Here is an 18,741-nt window from a genome sequence, read left to right on the forward strand (position 1 = left end):
CCTCCTAGGTAGAAACTCTGGTTTGTTATTACAGCTGTAATATCAATTCCACAGTGTAAGTTTCTTTATACGTGTCATAGGGAGTTTCTAAATTGGAAGTAAAGTAGCAATTGAAGGACAGAACAAGTCTACCAGGAAGCTCTCATGATAAAGTGGATAATCATTCACCCTCAGAAGTACCAGAATGCTTCATCCAGCTCTCCAGACCACATAGATAACACACCTTTTTATTGAACAGATCTGCAGAAGACAACTTCTTCTGAACCGTGGGGCAGACTGCATATCATGGCCAACACAGAATGATGGGTTCAGCTATCCCACAGTGCCATCCAGATGGCAGTGTCATTAAACATTTCCTTAGTACAGCTCCCCCTTCTCTAAGGACTATATGCTCACATAGCAGCCAATATACACACAGAAATTATGTAGGTTGCTCTGTAGGTTGCAAAGAACTTACCCAAAAGGCTCAGGAAGATTTTTACGTAGACATTTGCCTGGATCTGTCTGTACATGAAATATTGATAATACAGCAATCTCAACAGGAGAGAAGCATGCCTGTACTGAATCAATTCTACTGACTGAACACCAATTCATTTGGTTCATATCTTGAAGCTGGCTGTATTCATACAGACACAATCTTACCAGAAAAAAAAATCCAATGATTAAAAAAACCCACATATTTAAGAAAAAATGCAGTCTAACTAGAACAGTTCAGCAAGCAAAGTAAAAGTCAGGCTTCTTCTCTCCCACCTATTTGGCATTTAAATATCTGAAAATCTGAAGAAAAAATCACTTAAAATGTAAAAGGGTATGAGAAGAATCAGTAAATTTTTTTATTTTCCTTTTAATCACTTGCCATTCACGTATTTCAAAAACATTAATGAAAAAGAAAAAAACTAAATACATGCTAAAACTCAGCAGCTTGCAACTCCTCTGAAGAGTGATTTGCTATGATTCCAGAATTCTTGTTTAAAAACAATCCACCTAAGTGCAGAAGTCAAATTCCAAACAGCAGTCACTCATCCTACAAACTATGACTACACAATATGGCTGTCCAGTCTGAAAATTAATTTAAGTTCTATATGTTTGTTTGAGTATGCACTTGATGTGTGTAAAAAACCAAAATGTTTTTTTTTTTTTTTAAAAAAAGCAAAGGTTTAATAAAGACCTTGCTATAGAAGTCCAAAAATTGTTAAAAGCTGTCTTATAGTCTTATTCCAAAACCGCATTGGGAAAATAAATAAAAAATTAAAATAACGGGTTTGCCTCTTGTCAAGCACTTGAAAAGAAAGCAGTATTCAGTATATTTCATCAGCTGGACAGAATCAGTTTCATTTACATCAGCCCAGAAACACATGATGCAAATGAGTCTGCACAATCCTTCCTGCACATCCCACATGCAGCCCACTGTGTATGTATCATTAACATGCATGATCCATGTACAGAATTATTTGCACTTCAGAGATCTGGTGACTCATAGAGCACAGAAACAATTCATCAGGACCCACTGTTTGTGTACACCAAGTGCAATCACTTGCAATATGCAGGGATGTAAAATGTCCTGCATTTCCTAAAACCAGCCTTACCTTACTGCAGATCATGCAGAACTCTCCTATCTCTACATTTAGATGAGATACTTTGCTATCTCTGTCACTTCTTACATTATTAGTAGTTGGTCAGGAAGTGATGCTTACCAAAATAGCAAAACTTTGCATGCACTTGCTGCAAGGACTACTTAATAATCCCCCACTTCTTTTCCCTGCACTTCTATCCCCACAGCAGTGTGGAAATTCAGCTCATAGTACATGAGAAGAGTGTTCATCCTAATTCAATGTAAACCCATGCTTTCCATCAGAAAGAGAACTTGGTTTGAAGTCACTCTGTTCTCCATATTAGCTGTCTTTTTTCCTCCTTATTGCTTGTTCCCCCCTTCAAACAGATCAAACACAATGAGGAAACCAGCTTTTTCTCTTGAAGACAAGCTTATTCACTGCAACCCCTAAGGAAAAAACTTAAAATCCACAAACTTATCAGCTAGTTTTATAGCAAGCTTCATTCTTTTGAAGGCTAGTTCACTTATCCTCTCTCATCACAGACATCTCACTGAGCCAGGCATGTCTGTAGGTGTGAATTTCATGAATCACACATCTTAAAAGCAAGCCCAGAAATAAGGGCAGGCATAGCCAGGAGTCAAAATGCAACATGTATTGACTAGGGCAAAAGTAATAAAGCTAGATTTAGTCCTCCAGCACAGACCTCACCAATAATTTATCTTCCCATAGATGAAACCACAACTAAGGGACTGGTATATTGCTATTTCCTAGAGTAGCTCTTTGAGCCTGGCTATGTGGCGCTCTTCTTTCAGAGTATAGCATTAACCCCCTCACCAGTGTGGCAGGCACAACAAGCCACTTACATGTGCAGAAGAAGGCATCAAGTGCAAGTCATGACAACAGTTTTACAGGATTCCCCCAAACTGCAGAGAAGCTTACAAGAGGACCTGTGTGTCTCTCACTGAATATGCTGTAGACAAATGTGGTAGCACACATGTGGTGGCTGTACTCATTTGTGCAGTGGTAGCACAAATGTGGTGTTGATAGTGACTGGTAAATACCCACTGAATCTCCTACCAGTTATCCACTCATTTCTGGGGAAGGACCAAAAGACCTTTACATATATCAGTCTTAAATATATTTAGCCTTTTTGCCCATTTTATTCTCCCAGAGCAACAAGACTCTTTGTTAACAATATCCCATCTGGGATTCAGCAACACTGACTAGGAAAAAGAATTCACAAACATTCACCAATCTTGTGGCTGGCTGCTCAGATTCTACGACTTCCACTATCAGCACTGTCATTTAAAGAAAGACAAAGGAAAGAATCAAGGCAACACAGGGGAATACTAAATACACAAGAAACTAATAGTTCCCAATAAATTTCATTTTTGCCTCCTCTCTTTGGCCAAAAGATCCTTGCAAAATGCAGACTGATGGGGCTATCAGACTGCTTGTGAGCCATGAACAGAGAGTTACTGCCCACATCTACCCTACCTATATACACACACATGAGGACAACAGAGACCATTACCCTTGTTTTGCTTACTCTGGAAAAAAAGCACATACACATCTGGGCCAAGACTGACCTGAGAAGTTAACCACTATGTACAGTTAGTTTGTTTAATAGTCCAGCTCTTAAGTCAGCCTTCATTTCCCAAGCTGCACAGACAAGATTTGTTGTCTAAGCTGCAATTCTTTTCCTCCCTCCTGCCTCTGCTAAGGGCTTCTTCTCTGGTACACCAGACTAGTAAAGTAGTATCTTTAGCAGCAGCCCAGTCAAAGGTGAAACACTTTCTAGGAAAGGAAAACCTGGAAAACCAGCCTGAAAGTACAGCTTCGCTCAAGTTCACTTAGAAAAGCCATACAGACTTAATGCTGCCTTGAACATTTTATCACAAAGACATAAGCAGCTATGTTGAACTTTAAAGTAGAACTTTAGACAAGCTGAAGTCTTTTTCCCTTACACGTTAGAACAAGTTAGTTGATTCCTTTTGATACACATCAGTAACAATTTAATTAAATTCTCCTGATTGTCTTAGATCCATTCTATGCAAAATCACAGGCTGAACAGGAATCTATTGCACTTCATAGGACTGGAAGGGTATACTTTTCCCAGCAGCTTGCCCTCAAGCATGCAGAGTACCTTGGCAACTGCTATATCCCTACAGAGTTTTGTCACTGCCTCATGCAGTGGCAAAAAATGAAATCTGAACTGCATATGATTTTTTTTTTTTCTTTTTGTGCTTTACTTTGATAGAAAGTATTCAGAAATACTCCCCAAAGACAAGATTTCTCATGTTGCAGCTCAAATATCACATCATTCATAGAAAGCAGAGTGGAATTACCTTCTGCCTTAATTTCCACTACGTGAGATCTTGAGAACTCTCATCAAATCACATGGTTCAAGGCTGGAGATACCTCCAGTGAATACCAACACAAAAACTGTGGCCGCATCACAGGCCTTGAACTCAGAAGAAAAAAATATTTGTCCTTGCTTCCTTTTTAAAATCCAATTGTCACTCCAAAGTCAGAACAGACCCTAGAGAATTTCAGCTGCTCCAAACACAAGAGGCTTCACACCTGAAGCTGTACTTTAGATCACGACCTTTTAAATAGTTATTGTTCTCACATAGATTTCCATGACAACAGCAAAAAAAATGCATGAGATTAATTTGAAAGTATTTAACGGCCATCTGGTTTTGTTTTCTTTTTCTTCCCAACACTCTCTGGGGGGCTGAAAATGGTGCATGAAAAGTAGACTTTTTAATCTTCCCCACAGCCACCCAAAAATAACTTTCTTAGCATGACTTCCCATCTGCATATTATATATGTTTATTAGACATATATGGCTTCTAACTGGCTTTGCCCAGAAGATGATGCTGCATGGAGTAGTTTGTGCTTTGGCTCTGCAGCACACTTTCACAGCCCCTTGCTTCATCATTAGGCTTTGGCAACCAGATTTCACTTTGTCTCTATTTCTGACAGCACATCAGTGTCAAATCAATCACATTCAACCTTATCTGAAGACAGAATGGAAACCCTCATTCCTCACCAACCATCTCCTTACAAGGGAGTCTCCTACATCAGACATTGGTCTGGGCACTTCTGAGTTGGAGATGTGTTTGGAGAACCTCAGTAATGTCTAGATCTTTGGCACTGAAACTCTTTACATTAAAACTTTACTTAGGAATCCTCTTTAATACTTAAAGGTAGATATTCTAAATGTTTTAAACACTTAGCATATTGGAATATGCAACAAAATATGAAGGATTATAAGTATATGAGCACACAGTACAAGCCTGGTACATATTTAACAAGATTTTAACTCCAGTTTTTATCTCCACATTCTTATTTTTATCACTGTTAGCTCAGCAAATGAAAATCCTTCCCAGAAGTATTATCCTGTGTTGTTGTTTGTTTTTAGCAAAACTCAAAGTATTTTATGCATAATTGCGCAGTCTTCAATTTCTATGGGTTTCCTTAGAGCAAGGAAATGGCAAGATTTAGTTCAGACAACTGGTTTTAATTTAAGCTAATTATTTTGTGCTTCTAGGAGAAATCCAAGTTTTTGGCTAACTTATATGGCCAGAAAGGAAGAAAACTGACATGGTGTTGCTTCTACAAATCCTCTATGTAACAACCCAAATTAGTACTGCAAATTCAATAAAAATTTATACTACAATGTATTTTAAGTAAGTATTCCTACCACCATTTATGGCCTTCTAGGCGAACAATATCTCTAGTTCTGGCCAACGGACCATTAACTATTCAATAACTTCCACACTGACATCTCATTATGGTCCAGATTTTGATATCATTAATCAAACAACCATCTTATTCCATGAATAGTCATCCACCCAACATGAGCTCTCTGAATAAGGACTTATTTAGCCCAAGTGTAAGAGTTGGCACTAAAACAGAACAGACTATGTAGATAAGAACTTTCAAATTTGGATGGAAATAATCATGTTTAAGCACAGTTCTATAATATGCAAAATATCAGCTGTTTTTAATGAAGTGCTGACAGCACTCAATACAAGGGATGGGTTGCACCTTTCAGAATTAACATTAGGTGGGGTAAATATGGAAATAAGAAATTTGACTGAAACTTAAATCTTGAACTGCTAAATTTTCCACCAGTGGAGGAGCATGCTATAATATAGGAGACAAAATGAAGAAGCTGTTTTCCTGCAGTGTTCACTTTCCAATAACTTCTGTTGGCAGTCAGCAGTTTATTTAAATTTAGTCTGTCTTCTGCAGATGAGTGGTTGTAAAATGTAATCCCACTGATGTAATTTGAAACAAGTTCTGCATCTAAAATTATCATTTGATCTTAAAAAAAATAAATAAAAATAATAGTAAGAAAAAACATAAACAAAAGGCAAAAAGGAACTTCTTAAAAAGGAAGTCTGACTCGGAGGCACAGGTTTGCCTGAAGTTGGTGCAAAAAAGTTATCCTGCATTATACCATAACATGGCACCACATCTGTTCCTCTTCAACAAAGAGAATAAATTAATTCCTCAGCATGTCAGTATAACTTATCTATATCATATAACATTCCTGACTTGCAGATACTATTTTCTGACTCAAGTTCATTGAAAACTGAGGAAATAGACAAAAAAATAAATAAATAAAAAATAAAAAAATTGTTTGGCTGTTGCAATAATCGAATAATCTGGCATTAAAATTGATAGACAAAAGCAACAAATTCCCTGGCAATTATCTTCTGCACCACAGCTGCCTCTTCACATAAAGGACTTTCCAGTTACATAAATAGAGAGCTTAAGGATAAATTTTATTATGTGATCAGTATTGATCTGCTAGTACATTCTTGAAGTCAGTAGTGAAACTGTGACTGACCTAGTAAGAATTCGCCCCTTCTCAGATTCAGATTATTACCACAGTTAAGTATTTTGTGTAGCAATACCATTATGTATGACCATAGCCCACAAACTACAGCAATTGGGACCATTCTGTGACCACGTGGTCTTCATGGGAGAATTCAAACACCCCAATATCTGTTGGTAGGACAAGACAGAAGGGTGTAAGCAAACCAGAAAATTTCCGAGATGTTAACTGATCATTAGCTGATGATAACTTCCTCCTCCAAGAGACAGAGGAGACAATGAGGAGAGGTGGCAGGGTAGACCTACAAGGAGGGGCTAATGGAAAATGTGAACGAAGATAGCCCTGGTTGTAGTGATCCTGAGATGTAGAGTTCAAGATCTTTAGGACAATATTGAGGACACAAAATAAGTGTGCTGCTTTGCATTCAAGGAGAGTAGACACTGTCCTCTTTAGGGATCTGTTTGGTAGAGTATGTGGAGGGAAGAGAGGCGCAATAACGCTGCCTAGTACTCAGTAATTGTTTTTTCCAAGCTCATAAGTGATACATTCCGAAAAAGAGGAAGTCAGACAAGAACACCAGAAGGCCTGAAATGAACAAGGAGATCCTGAACAAACTCAAACACAAAAAGGAAGCCTACAGTGAATGAAAGCAAGAACAGATATCCTCGGAGGTATATAGTGACAAAGTCCAAGATCAGCGATCAGGGTAGGAAAGCTAAGTCCTGACAGAATTAAATCTGAATTGAATCTGGCCAAGGAGGTCAAGGGAAACAAGGAAGACTGCTATTAGTATGTCAGTAATAAAAGAAAGAATAGGGAAAATGTGAGGCCCTCCCAGAAGAAAATCAGAGACCTTGTTACCCAGACTATAGAGAATGGTGAGGTATTTAACAGCTTTTTAGCCTCAGTCTTCACTGACAAATGCTCTAGTCCTACCACCCAAGCCACAGAAAGCCAAGAATGGTACTGGGAGAATGAAGGATCTCCCACTGTAGGAGAAGAGAAGATAAGGTTTGAAACCACCTAAGGATCTCAAGGATGCCCAAGTACACAGGATTTGATGAGACACATCCAAGGGTCCTGAGGAAATTGGCAGATGAAGTTGCTAAACCTTTATTCATATCATATTTCAGAACCAGTGGTAGCCCAGTGAAGTTTTCACTGACTGGAAAAGGAGAAACATAACCCCAATCTTTGTGTCTGTTGAGATCACAGAGCAGATCTTTCCGGTAACTATGCTAAGGCAAATGGGAAACAGAGGTAACTGATCACATGCAGTGTGGCTTCACTAAAGGGTAACTGCTTGACAGATTCTGTGACCTTCAACAGTGGGCTTACAGCACTGCTGAATAAGAGAAGAGCAACTGGGGTCAACTAAATGAACTAGTGGAAAGCATGTGATACTGTCCCCACATGACATCCTTGTCTCTAAATTAGAGAGACGTGGATTTGACAGATCAACCACTCAGTGGAACCGGCAACATGGAAAGGATTGCAGTCAATAGCTCACTGTCCACATGGAGATCAGAGAAAAATGCTCTTCTTCAGAGATCTGCCTTGTTTAACATCTTTTTTTTTTTTTTTACATAGGCAGTGGGTTCAAGTGCACCTTCAGTAAATCTGCTGATGACACCAAGCAGCATGGTGTAATCTCAATGGAACACGATGATGGGATGCTATCCAAAGGGACCTGGACAGGCTGAGAAATACCTGTGCAAACCTCATATAGTTCTACAAGGCCATGTGCAAAGTGCTGCACCTGAGCTGGGGCAATTCCAAATATGAACATGGGCCAGCTAGTAAGAGGATCAAGAGCAGCCATGCAGAGAAGGACTTTGGGGTCATAGTGAAAAACTTGACATGAGCTAGCAACGTGTTTGCAGCCCAGAAAGCCAGGCATGGTCTGCTTCAAAAGATGCCCGACCAGCAGGTTGAGGAAATTGTTTCCCTCTAATGCACTCTCATGAGATGCCACCTATATTTAATTCTGGGGCCTCCAGCATATAAAGATGTGGATCTGATGGAATGGCATCCAGTATGAGTTTCTCCATAGTGTTACATTTCTCAGTACTTAAGAGATTCATTTTTGAAGGATGCTTCAGTTTTTCATTCCAGAATACAGATTTGTCAAAACTGCTTCTGAAAGCTAGGAACAATCTACTTTGACTGTGTAAGTCTAGATTCAAGAGCTGATTCAGAAGTGAATTCCATCAGGGTTTATGAAGGAATGGAGGAATGTTATGGATTCTTCATGATCAAGCAGAATTGTCCACTGACAGACACAGATGAAACATTAGTAAAACTAAGACAATACTGAGCATTAATGAAATTCCATTGCTTAATTTTCAGTTCCCGAGCTTGTACACATTATAACTATCTTAAGGGAGGCTGTTGTGAGGTAGGGCTTGGCCTCTTCTCTCGACTAACAAGTGACAGGACTAGAGGGAACGGCCTCAAGTTGCACCATGGAAGATTCAGGTTGGATGTTAGAAAACAGTTCTCCAAAAGAGTGGGCAGGGGCTGGAATGGGCTGCCCAGTAAGGTGGTGGAGTCACCAACCCTGGAGGTGTTCAAGGAACGTTTGGATGATGCGTTGAGTGAAATGGTTTAGCAAGAACTATTGGTGATGGGTGGACAGTTAGACAGGATGATCTTGTAGGTCTTTTCTAGCCTTCATGATTTTATGATTCTATGGTTCTAGCCTTTGTAAGACCTGCATTGTTCGTATTTGACAACTGTTAAAAAGTGAACACAGACTGAGACCAGACAGCTTCTAAATGTAAGAGAAAAATACATACTTGATTTCAGTGACTAAAGTCTCTAAAAGTCATTATCAGGAGAAAATTCTGCATGATTTATTTCCCGTCTTGTATAGAGTACAGATGAGCAGTGAGTACCTTAATTTTGCATATCTGCTTATACAAAGGTAGAACTTTTTAGGTTTTTACTCAAAACCACAGCTGACTTAACTAACCACAGTAAACTGAACACATATCAATCAAGAAAACAGCTCAAAAAATCTATGTTAATGAACTAGAAGTATTTGTTTAGAAAAGAACAGTGAAACTGGTATGCAATAAAAATCTGCCAATACAGAATAAATGTCACCTTCTCAAACCACTGCAGTGAATGGATCTGTGCATATGAAAATAGACCAATCACAGGAAAACTTAATGTTTTTTTCCTTTCACTATTCAACCTTTTGGTGAACCAAGACTGATCACAGATTCATACCATAGATTATGAAGTACCATAGACTTCACAATCCATGGTTTGTAATCAACGGATTGGATTTCAATTAAATATCCTTCTAACTTTATGTTCAGGACACATAAAAACGCCAATTATATACATTATGAACTATAATACATTTAGCGGCATTTGTATTATATCCATCTTCATATATATATAAAACATATATACAGTTTCTCAAACGTTTAATGTATTTCTTTGAATATCCTTTTATAACATCTAAAAAATAAGACATTTTGACACCAGTTTTGTGTTCTGCTGTCACGAACTATAGCATCTTTAAACCTGACTGCCTCTTTGTAGACTTCACATTTGCTCTTATTTAAAAGTCCAGTACATCACAAACTATAGGTTCACTCCATTCAGCAATTCCCTTCAGATTTGAAACAGCCAAAATGCATTGTACACAGAACTTATTCCTTTGCTTTTCCATATTGGAATCCATATTGTTTTGAAATTTGTCATGCAGAATAAATATGGATCTATCTTACCTTGCATGTGTTCAACATAGCAATACACATCATAAGTTTCATTAGGAAAACGGCGTCCATACGTTCTCACTCCTTTCTTTCCCATTTTATCTCCAAAGCAACCAATTCTTGGATGTCTAATTGGATATCTGAAATGCAGCATGTCCATATTTATTAACATGGTAAGTCAGAACACTGTCTTTACAGGCTAAGTGTACTAATTTGGAGAAACTCTGTCAAAGTGCCTTTTAAATGTCTCACCTAACAGTCTGGTCAGACAACCAGCCAGCATCACACTGTTCAAATCCATCTTCATATGCTGCTTTCAGTTGCTCTGGGCTTGCTATGACAGCACCGTTGTCCAAACAAGTCTGCTGAGCCTGTGTAAAATTCAAAGTGTACCTGCTGGTAGCTGCACGATAGTGAAATACTACACCTGAAAAGATAACAAACTCAGATTAATGACACATCTTGCATCATTTCTGCAATCATCATTATATCGTAACTTCACCTGGATTTTGTTACAATGGTAAAAACAGATGGGTACAATTAAAGCACTAGAAGGCTGAGATATTCCAGCAATTAAATTACGCCTGCCTATCCCCCATACCAGTAACTATGTGACATCCTATCTTTTTAATAGTTTGAACTATGTTCAGCATACTCTGAAAAAGTAATAAAACCATTTAAGCATTTCCATTTAAGTATAATGGAACTCTGTGATAAAAAGGAAGAATGCACACTGAAGTTCATCCATATGCTATGGGCACTACCTGCCACACTGGCTATTCAGCCCATCCAATTGCAAGTCAAATTGTGTGACCAGGCAAGACTGAACACACCTATTCACAGGAAAAAGCAAAAAAAGAACCAGCCTTTTGGAAGTAGCCAGATGCACTAACTGCATGCAGAAGTGTCAATAGTGAATGGGGCGACCCTTGAGTTTTCAAGGTCTGCCAGCCACAGGGAAGTATGCAGCCAGTGGGCACCCCAAAGAGCTCGTTCTCCTGATTCAGACTGTATCACCGGTGTTGGCCCTCATGTCCGATCCTACACATTTACAGATTATTGCAAATGCAACAGTTATAAATACATGCCTGTTGGCCTATTTTTCATAACTACGCTTTCCTGCACACAGTACCAACAACAGAGACAAAACAAAGCTTGATTTTATTATGGCTTTTTCTGGTTCTGGAAAGAATCTAGACGATTTCCAAAATTACAAGAACATGTCAGATGTCTGGAGTGAGCAGGGTATGAGTAAAGATGGTTTTGGTTAAAACACATTCTGTCAAGGAGCCATGTTCTGTTTTGCATACACTTAGGATTCCCACTCAGTTTGACAATGGCTGTGCCTGTACACCTGAAACAGCCCATAAAGGGCACCAATTCTAAGACGGCAGACAGCAGATATTCCATCTGGCCAAATCACATCCCTCTCCATGTCTTTTACAGCTTAGCACCAAAAGGATGCCTCCTGATGATGGTTGAAAAATAGCTCCTAATGTCATTTATTGCAATCAACATCTTCAGAAGCATTTTAGCACCATAAATAACCCACTATGCAGAATTGCTACAAAACAAGAAAAATACATCACAAAATGTTATTTTTAGAGATAATATTATTGGGGTATTTCCTGACGAGGGAGCAGTATATTGTTATAATGACCTGGGAAATGTTGACATTCAAGCAATAACAGATTTAATGATAAATCTTTGTTATTAGTATATTGTTGAAAGATGCAAGTCTGATAACTTTCTAGTAAGCAGCAATATGAGTAACTTAATAAACTGACCAAACTCCAGCATACTTAGAAATTGTAGGTGTTTTTCTTAAAGATTAATTTAGTAAAATAATCCTATTATCAAAGGCCTAATTATGGACAATAAGCAAAAAATACTAATTTTTTTCCTTATTGTGGTTTGCTAAGAAGGTTTCTCAAACAAAACATAGAACACACTATGTGTACTCACACACAGGTAGTTCAAAGCTCAGTCATTAGACATTAATTTTCATTAAAGCTCCTGGCAGAGAAACAAGAAATGGAAGAAGCACCAAAGATTTCAACTTTACTATGGACCCACACAACAGCTGCAGCCACCACCTGGAACCTCATAAGCCAGTACTGTCCCCATAAAGTTAATTTTCAGAGTCGCTGACTGAATACATAATGCAGAGTGCTTCTTCCAAGCAGCAAAGTAATTATTTCAGCTTCAAAAAGGGACAGGGACAACTTCCCATGACTCCCTTTCTTCTCACTTGAGAATGAGAAAAGCAAGTGTAAGGGTACAGACAAGAACCACAGCACTCCAATGGCCTGTGCACTATGGCACAGCCTCAAGAAAGCATATGTTCTTACTAATGTAAACTCTGTTCTGGGAGACACAGAAAAGAAACGTCAAAGAAATTTACCAGCTCCTATGCCCTTACACTTCCTCTGCTGTAAGGTATCTTCCACTGCCTGCTTTAAGCAAATTTACAGATCATTTGTGTTGCTTTAACTTGTGCAAAGCCTTATCTAGATGTATGTGTTTGTATACATATAAGAATGTGTGTAGCAGTATTTTGGCTTTGTTTACTCAATAACCATGCAGTTTCGTATCACATGTCCATCACAGAACACAGCCTTACAAAACAGAAAGTTAAAGTAACTACAACTAATTACTTTTTGGAATTTAAAAATTCAAAATAACAAAAATATTAATTGGAGATTTAAGAGCTTTACTTTAATATATTGGGTATTTTATAACAGAATCAATACTCTGGGCCACATACCTGCTTGTATAAACCAGAATGACTCTATTCTGTGGTACAATAGTAAATAAAAATTCTGAGGTACAGCTGACCTGCTTGGTCATGGTTTTATTCACAAGCTGGCCAACTTGGCCTATTTGGATGCTTCTGTACCAGTAATATACAGTATTTGACACTGACTGTTATAAAAAGTCAAACCAGAAATGCACAAGTATGTGAAGTAATTTGCTCATTTGGCTTGTTGTTTTAACTAAAACAAATTTTATAGACATTTAGAGTCATTGCCTCTAATACTTTTTCCCCCTGCAAATTCACTTAACTGATGTAACATTACTTCATCCAGGCACAAGAACACTGCTTTTCCATACAACCAAAGAAAAGCTTATTAACTTAGCAGGAGAAGGCAACATACTTCTCTGAACTCGCGTAGTGTTAAGCTGCCTACATATGAGTGCATTCTCAACAAGCCCCTTATTTCGGACAAACTGAAAGCAATCAATGGCCCTGCTGATGACATGTGGACCTTGCATTACCTTAGTAAGGCAGGACTAAAGAGTTAATGCTAACATCAGTGTAAAGAAGCTGCCGAGAAAATGCCTTTGGTCATTTGTAAATCCTGGAAAGGAACTTCGAGAATGCTTTGTTCTCTTCCCCCAGATCCAAAAGGTAAACTTCACCTATTCTCAGAGTTTTAAGGCTCTTCCACTTCCAGTGAGGAGCCAATGGACATAAAAGAGCCTCCAAGATGAATGGGAAGGAGGACTAAGCCTGAGCAACAGCTGCAATAATTAGAAGACCCCCTGGGGCTAAGAAGATTAAAGTGCAGGACTTTCATTGTTTCAGTTAGACAGAGAGAAGGGAGCAAAATCCATTGTCCAAGTTCTTGCACTTTACAACATTTGTAAAGGATTTTTCCCCTTTGTCCACTTGCCCTCTGAATGAAAAGGCAAGAAAGGAGTTGTCCTAGGAACAAATAAAGCAACTGGAAAACAGACTACAACAGCGTAATGTTGTCACAGAACATCTGGCAAAGACAGTCTAATTACAGGAAGGAGCAACAGTGTCTGCAAAAAAAGAGCACTCACAGGAAAGTAATCTCCAGCATCCAAAATTCACTCCTGCTGTCTGAGCAGGAGAGCATGAAGTGTTTCACTTAACAAACTAGGACCTTCCAGATTAAGAGACTGATACTATGATTTCACACCTTTGGGTTGCAGCTTTATTTAATCACTTGCCAGGGTATCATGCTACAACACTTCCTAGAACTGGAGGGAAAAGATCCTTCAAGACACTTCCTGCTTTATTGTGGCTAATAAACAGCTTTCATTGGTGAGCTCATGCCGCTGCAACTTGCCTGCCTGGAGTCACATAAAGACTAAACTTCAGAAGTAGTCTTGTACCACAAAGAATATGTAGAGCAAAAAGAAATTATGGTAGAGGTTGTTATTATATTCATTTTTATTTTCAGGTCTCAGTCAAAGTGGTGCAGAGACTTCCAGCATCCCTCAATGCCAAAGCTAATAAAGTTCTAAACAAATCAGGTGATCTTCCTTGCTTCTATACAGAAATCAACTTACATTACAAATACAATCCAAAACATAGGCAACAGGGCAGAGCACTACATCAAAGGAAGGAAAGGATGGTATTTTGAGCTTCCTGTAATAATTTATCTTTGTTCCCCACTCCAGACTCAGCAACCATCCTGCGACTCCCATCTCTGGCTCTGGCAACCTGAGAGTAGGCTTGCATTGCATCCACAACATCCTGGCTGCCAGATGCCTCCAGGATCCTCTCTGCGTGCAAAGAGAAAGAATAAACCGACCACCCAGTTCCACTTGCTGGCTCTCTAGGGACAAGACTTCTTGCACCAACTTGCACACCACCCCTCTGCCCAAAATCTTCGCCTCCATCTTCACAGAGTAATGCAGCAACATGCAAGTGTACCCAGGCTTCTCCAAACAAGAGGGTCCAGGGAAAGAAAGTGACTAACGCTCAGCCTGAACTACATTCTTCTCATGGATGACTTGCCAAAGTGGAGGACTTGGTTACTACAACTGAATTACCTCGGAACAGACAGCCTAGATCACCTACTTTTTTTCTTACCTCTGCATAATGATGTACTTGGGCACACATGCATTCAGTGAGTGTCAAGACACTGCTACTGAAATTTAGATTGTTTAAAAAATAAATTAAAAGAAGTGCATAGCCTCTCAGAACTGCTCTGACAGTAGGAGATGACTGACAGGATAAAAGTCAGTATAGCCATGCATATCAGCGTCTACTTTACTTTATCTTCTTAAGGGAGGAGGTGTGTGGTCCTCTGCAGATCCTCAGCCTGACCTCAAATCACGGGCAGCCTGAAAATGTGCCAGGAAGTTGCTACCCCACAAGTCCCTGTGCCTGGGCTGTGGCAGAGGTATCACAGCATCTTCATTCCTACTCCCTAGGCGCAGAGCACACAGAACCAGCTATTTCAACACAGAATTCAACACCCCTCCCTTTGACAGCTATTGTATATTCTGCTCTTTACCTTGTAGCTAAGAATCCTCTATCTTCCCTACCATCACTTCCTCAGGAGACTAAAGCTTAAAAATTAAGCAGCCCATTTTTATTTAGTTTTCAAGGAAGTATGGATTTTCAGCATCAACAGGTGATAAGGATTTAAGAAAGATAAATCAAAAAGATAACAAAACTCCAACTCTTCAAATACCATACTTAGGTGCTAATAAAGGGGAGTTCTGGCTTTAGAGAGAATAAATCAATTACATTGTCAACGCACAATCTCTTAGGGCTCAGAGCACAATTGAGAGGCAGTGTTCCCACACTGGAAACAACATCCATTTATTATCATTATAATGCCTGCAAGAAAGAAGAGTTTGCATAAAAATGAAATTGTGAATTACAGTCTACTCTGCCTCCCTAATTGCTGCTTCTTCCCATTAAAGAGGTCAGTATTTTAAGCCTAGGATTTTCCTTATTGTCTTTTTTCTACAATCCAATTTGTAAAAAGCCTCTCAAGCAGTGGACTCAAATAGAAGCTAACAAAAGAAGGCCCGTGAAAGCAGTGAACTCCCAAGATAGCAGTAAGAAAAGGGTAACATTATTGCTGAAAAAATACTCTCTGACAAGATTTTCAAAAAGAGCAAGAAAACCGGAAGGATCACATTTGCCACTTCAATTAAATGTGCAGGTATCTCCAAGGCAAATAACCAAAAACTGGCTCAAGTTAGTTCAGATTCTTTCATTTTGCTTACACTTGGCCAAATACTTTGCTTTTTAGTATCTCACAGAACTACAAAAAACAACAGTTCCATTAAATACTCAGTTATGTTTGAGAATGAGGAGTGCTGCTACTCCACTTGTCCAAGTCAGCTTTTTATAAGGAACTTTACATCTACTTTATACAAACAAACTTTATTATACCTAGAGAAGTTGAACAAATGTGGACAGATATTGTAGTACTTTTACGCTTTGTTGGATTCAAACTTACCACTGTTTGCTACTGAAGGTTAGGAGCCTAGTTTACACTATCTGTCTAAGCCTCTCTGTTTAGGGAACAGGAATGAGAACTGCTATAGAGCTCATCTCACCCACAGCTCTCATCAGAAAAGAGCTGAATGATTAGCTTAGACTAGGCATCTGACTTTAAATCACTGAAGATAAAGCAAATTCTACCCTGACTTCAGACCCAGCACAGCTCTGAAATGTGGGTGACTGAACACTCAGGGATGATGGTCAGAAGGCCTGAAGATCATTGCCTGATGGCAATCAACGTCTCCATTATCTTTATCCATGTATCTATACTGGGATGCAGGTGAAACGCCATATGTGTCAAAAAGCAGCTTGAAATGGGAATGGAGAGACAGCTTAGTGCCAGCTAAGGAGAAGGGAAAATAATTTCTCCTCAGCGTTTAGAAGGATCTTGATAGTTGGCAATTTTGGGGTAACAGCAACAAGGAAGCAATTACAAACAATGGCAAAACAGGCTTCCAAGGACAGTAGTGGCAGAATAGAATAATTCAGTTGGAAAGTACCTATTAAGATCAAGTCCAACTGCTATGGACTCATAACAAGAGACAGTTCATTATGTAGGTTTAATGATATCAAGAAGAGTCCTAAAGATAAGCTCAAAACACCATAGAAAGATAAAATTACAACAAAAGGAAGATCTGCTCATGAGAAAAAGAAATTTTCAAACAGTAAAAGGTAAAGAGATCCATCATCTCAAATGGAAAGCAAATAAGAATTATGTGTTCCACATATTCCACTTTTCCTATGGGATCCAAGTGCACTATAGCAGTGCACTGGAAGTCCAGAAGGCCAACTGTATCCTGGGCTGAATCAACAGAGTGGCCAGCAGGGAGAGGGAGGTGGTTGTTCCCCTCTACTCTGCCGTTGTGAGGCCCCAGCTATGTACTGCCCTGAGGACCCCACGACAAAAAAGATGAGGAGCTGCTGGAGTGGGTCCAGAAGAGGGCCACAAGGATGAACAGGGGGCTGGAGCCACACTCTATGAAGAAAGGTTGAGGAAGCTAGCAGTGTTCATCCTGGTGAAGAGAAGAGTCCAGGGAGACCTCACATTGTGCCCTTTCAGAACTTTAAGGAAATTATAAACAAGAAAGAGAACAACCTTTTACATATGCAGATACTGATAGAAGAATATATCACATGTAACATCGTTATCTGCAACACCAAAGGAACAAAATTTCAAGTGACCAAGCATGTCCTTCTGGTTCTATATTGCTATGGCTTCCCCTTAATTTATTATTTGATTTAACACAGAGAACATTGCTTTGGCATTAAAATAATTGAAACAGAATATTTAAGGGGAGATTATAATCAGAAGGGAAATCAACTTTTTACACAGGTTGATAATGACAGGACAAAGGGGAATGGTTTTAAAGTAAAGGAGGGTTGATTCTGATTAGTTCTCAAGAGGAAGATTTTCACTGAGAGGGTGGTGAGGTGCTGGTATAGACTGCCCAGAGAGACTGTAGATGCCCTTCCTCTGGAGATGTTCAAGGATAGGCAGGATGGGGCTCTGGCTAACATCATCTAGTGCTCAATCTAGTGACTTGCAACCATGCCTGTGGCAGGGGGGTTGAAATGTGATCATCCTTGAAGTCCCTTCCAACCCAAGCCATCCTGTGATTCTACAGTTCCATGATTCTGTGCTTCCTGAATCATCACATAAATATTCCTTCCCACCTCTAAACTGTCCCCAGACTGAAGTTGGCAAAAGCCTCCAGTAAGTTAGTCATGTAGGGTTCAGCGACACAATCAAGAAATTTACTGTAATATCAGAGTCATAGTAACTGCTTTGTCTACACACTTTTAACCCACTGAAAAGGTGAGGCAAAAGGCACTTGCTCAGACCTCAGAGAATAAGTACTACGCAAATGCATTTTATCTTTCATTCCATGATCATAAAATATGCATTTAAGCAAGATGAGTGATAATCTTACCAAGCTCTGCTTGAAAGTAGACCAAAGCAGTGCTGAGCCACACCAGTTCTCAACTCGGAAATTACCACAATTAACACATACTGTGTTAAAAACAGGTGGTAAAGAATGCACAAAGAACACACATCTCTCTTTCAATAACTGTCATTATTTTGGGGGGCACACTCAAAAAGATGGCATAAAGTAAATCATTTTTGTGGCTAATACAATTGGCTTTTGCTTGTTTGTTTGTTTAAGATAATAGCTGAACTTGCAAAAGTGCTGAAGACCTTATTGAAGAAAGGGTACAAAATTTAAGAAACAACACTAATATGAAATCTTTACAAGTCTGAAAAATTATATTTGTTTAGTTAATGTAGAAAATGGGAAATCAAGTGCACAAATGATAATTTAACAA

The 18,741-nt window shown here is 39.0% G+C and overlaps 1 protein-coding gene across 3 annotated transcripts in view; it reads right to left on the reverse strand.

The window, feature by feature from the left end:
• The window catches only part of VCAN (versican), a 100,252-nt gene that overhangs the window by 62,863 nt on the left and 18,648 nt on the right, over positions 1-18,741 (reverse strand). For all 3 annotated transcript variants that reach the window (XM_015849762.2, XM_032441292.1, XM_032441291.1), the window contains 2 exons: positions 10,389-10,563; positions 10,149-10,276 (listed from right to left, as the gene is read on the reverse strand). In XM_015849762.2, coding sequence (XP_015705248.1) covers positions 10,149-10,276; positions 10,389-10,563 — 303 coding nt within the window. The remainder of the gene's footprint in view (positions 1-10,148; positions 10,277-10,388; positions 10,564-18,741) is intronic.

Source organism: Coturnix japonica, chromosome Z, assembly GCF_001577835.2.
Source record: "Coturnix japonica isolate 7356 chromosome Z, Coturnix japonica 2.1, whole genome shotgun sequence".
Classification (NCBI taxonomy): domain Eukaryota; kingdom Metazoa; phylum Chordata; class Aves; order Galliformes; family Phasianidae; genus Coturnix; species Coturnix japonica.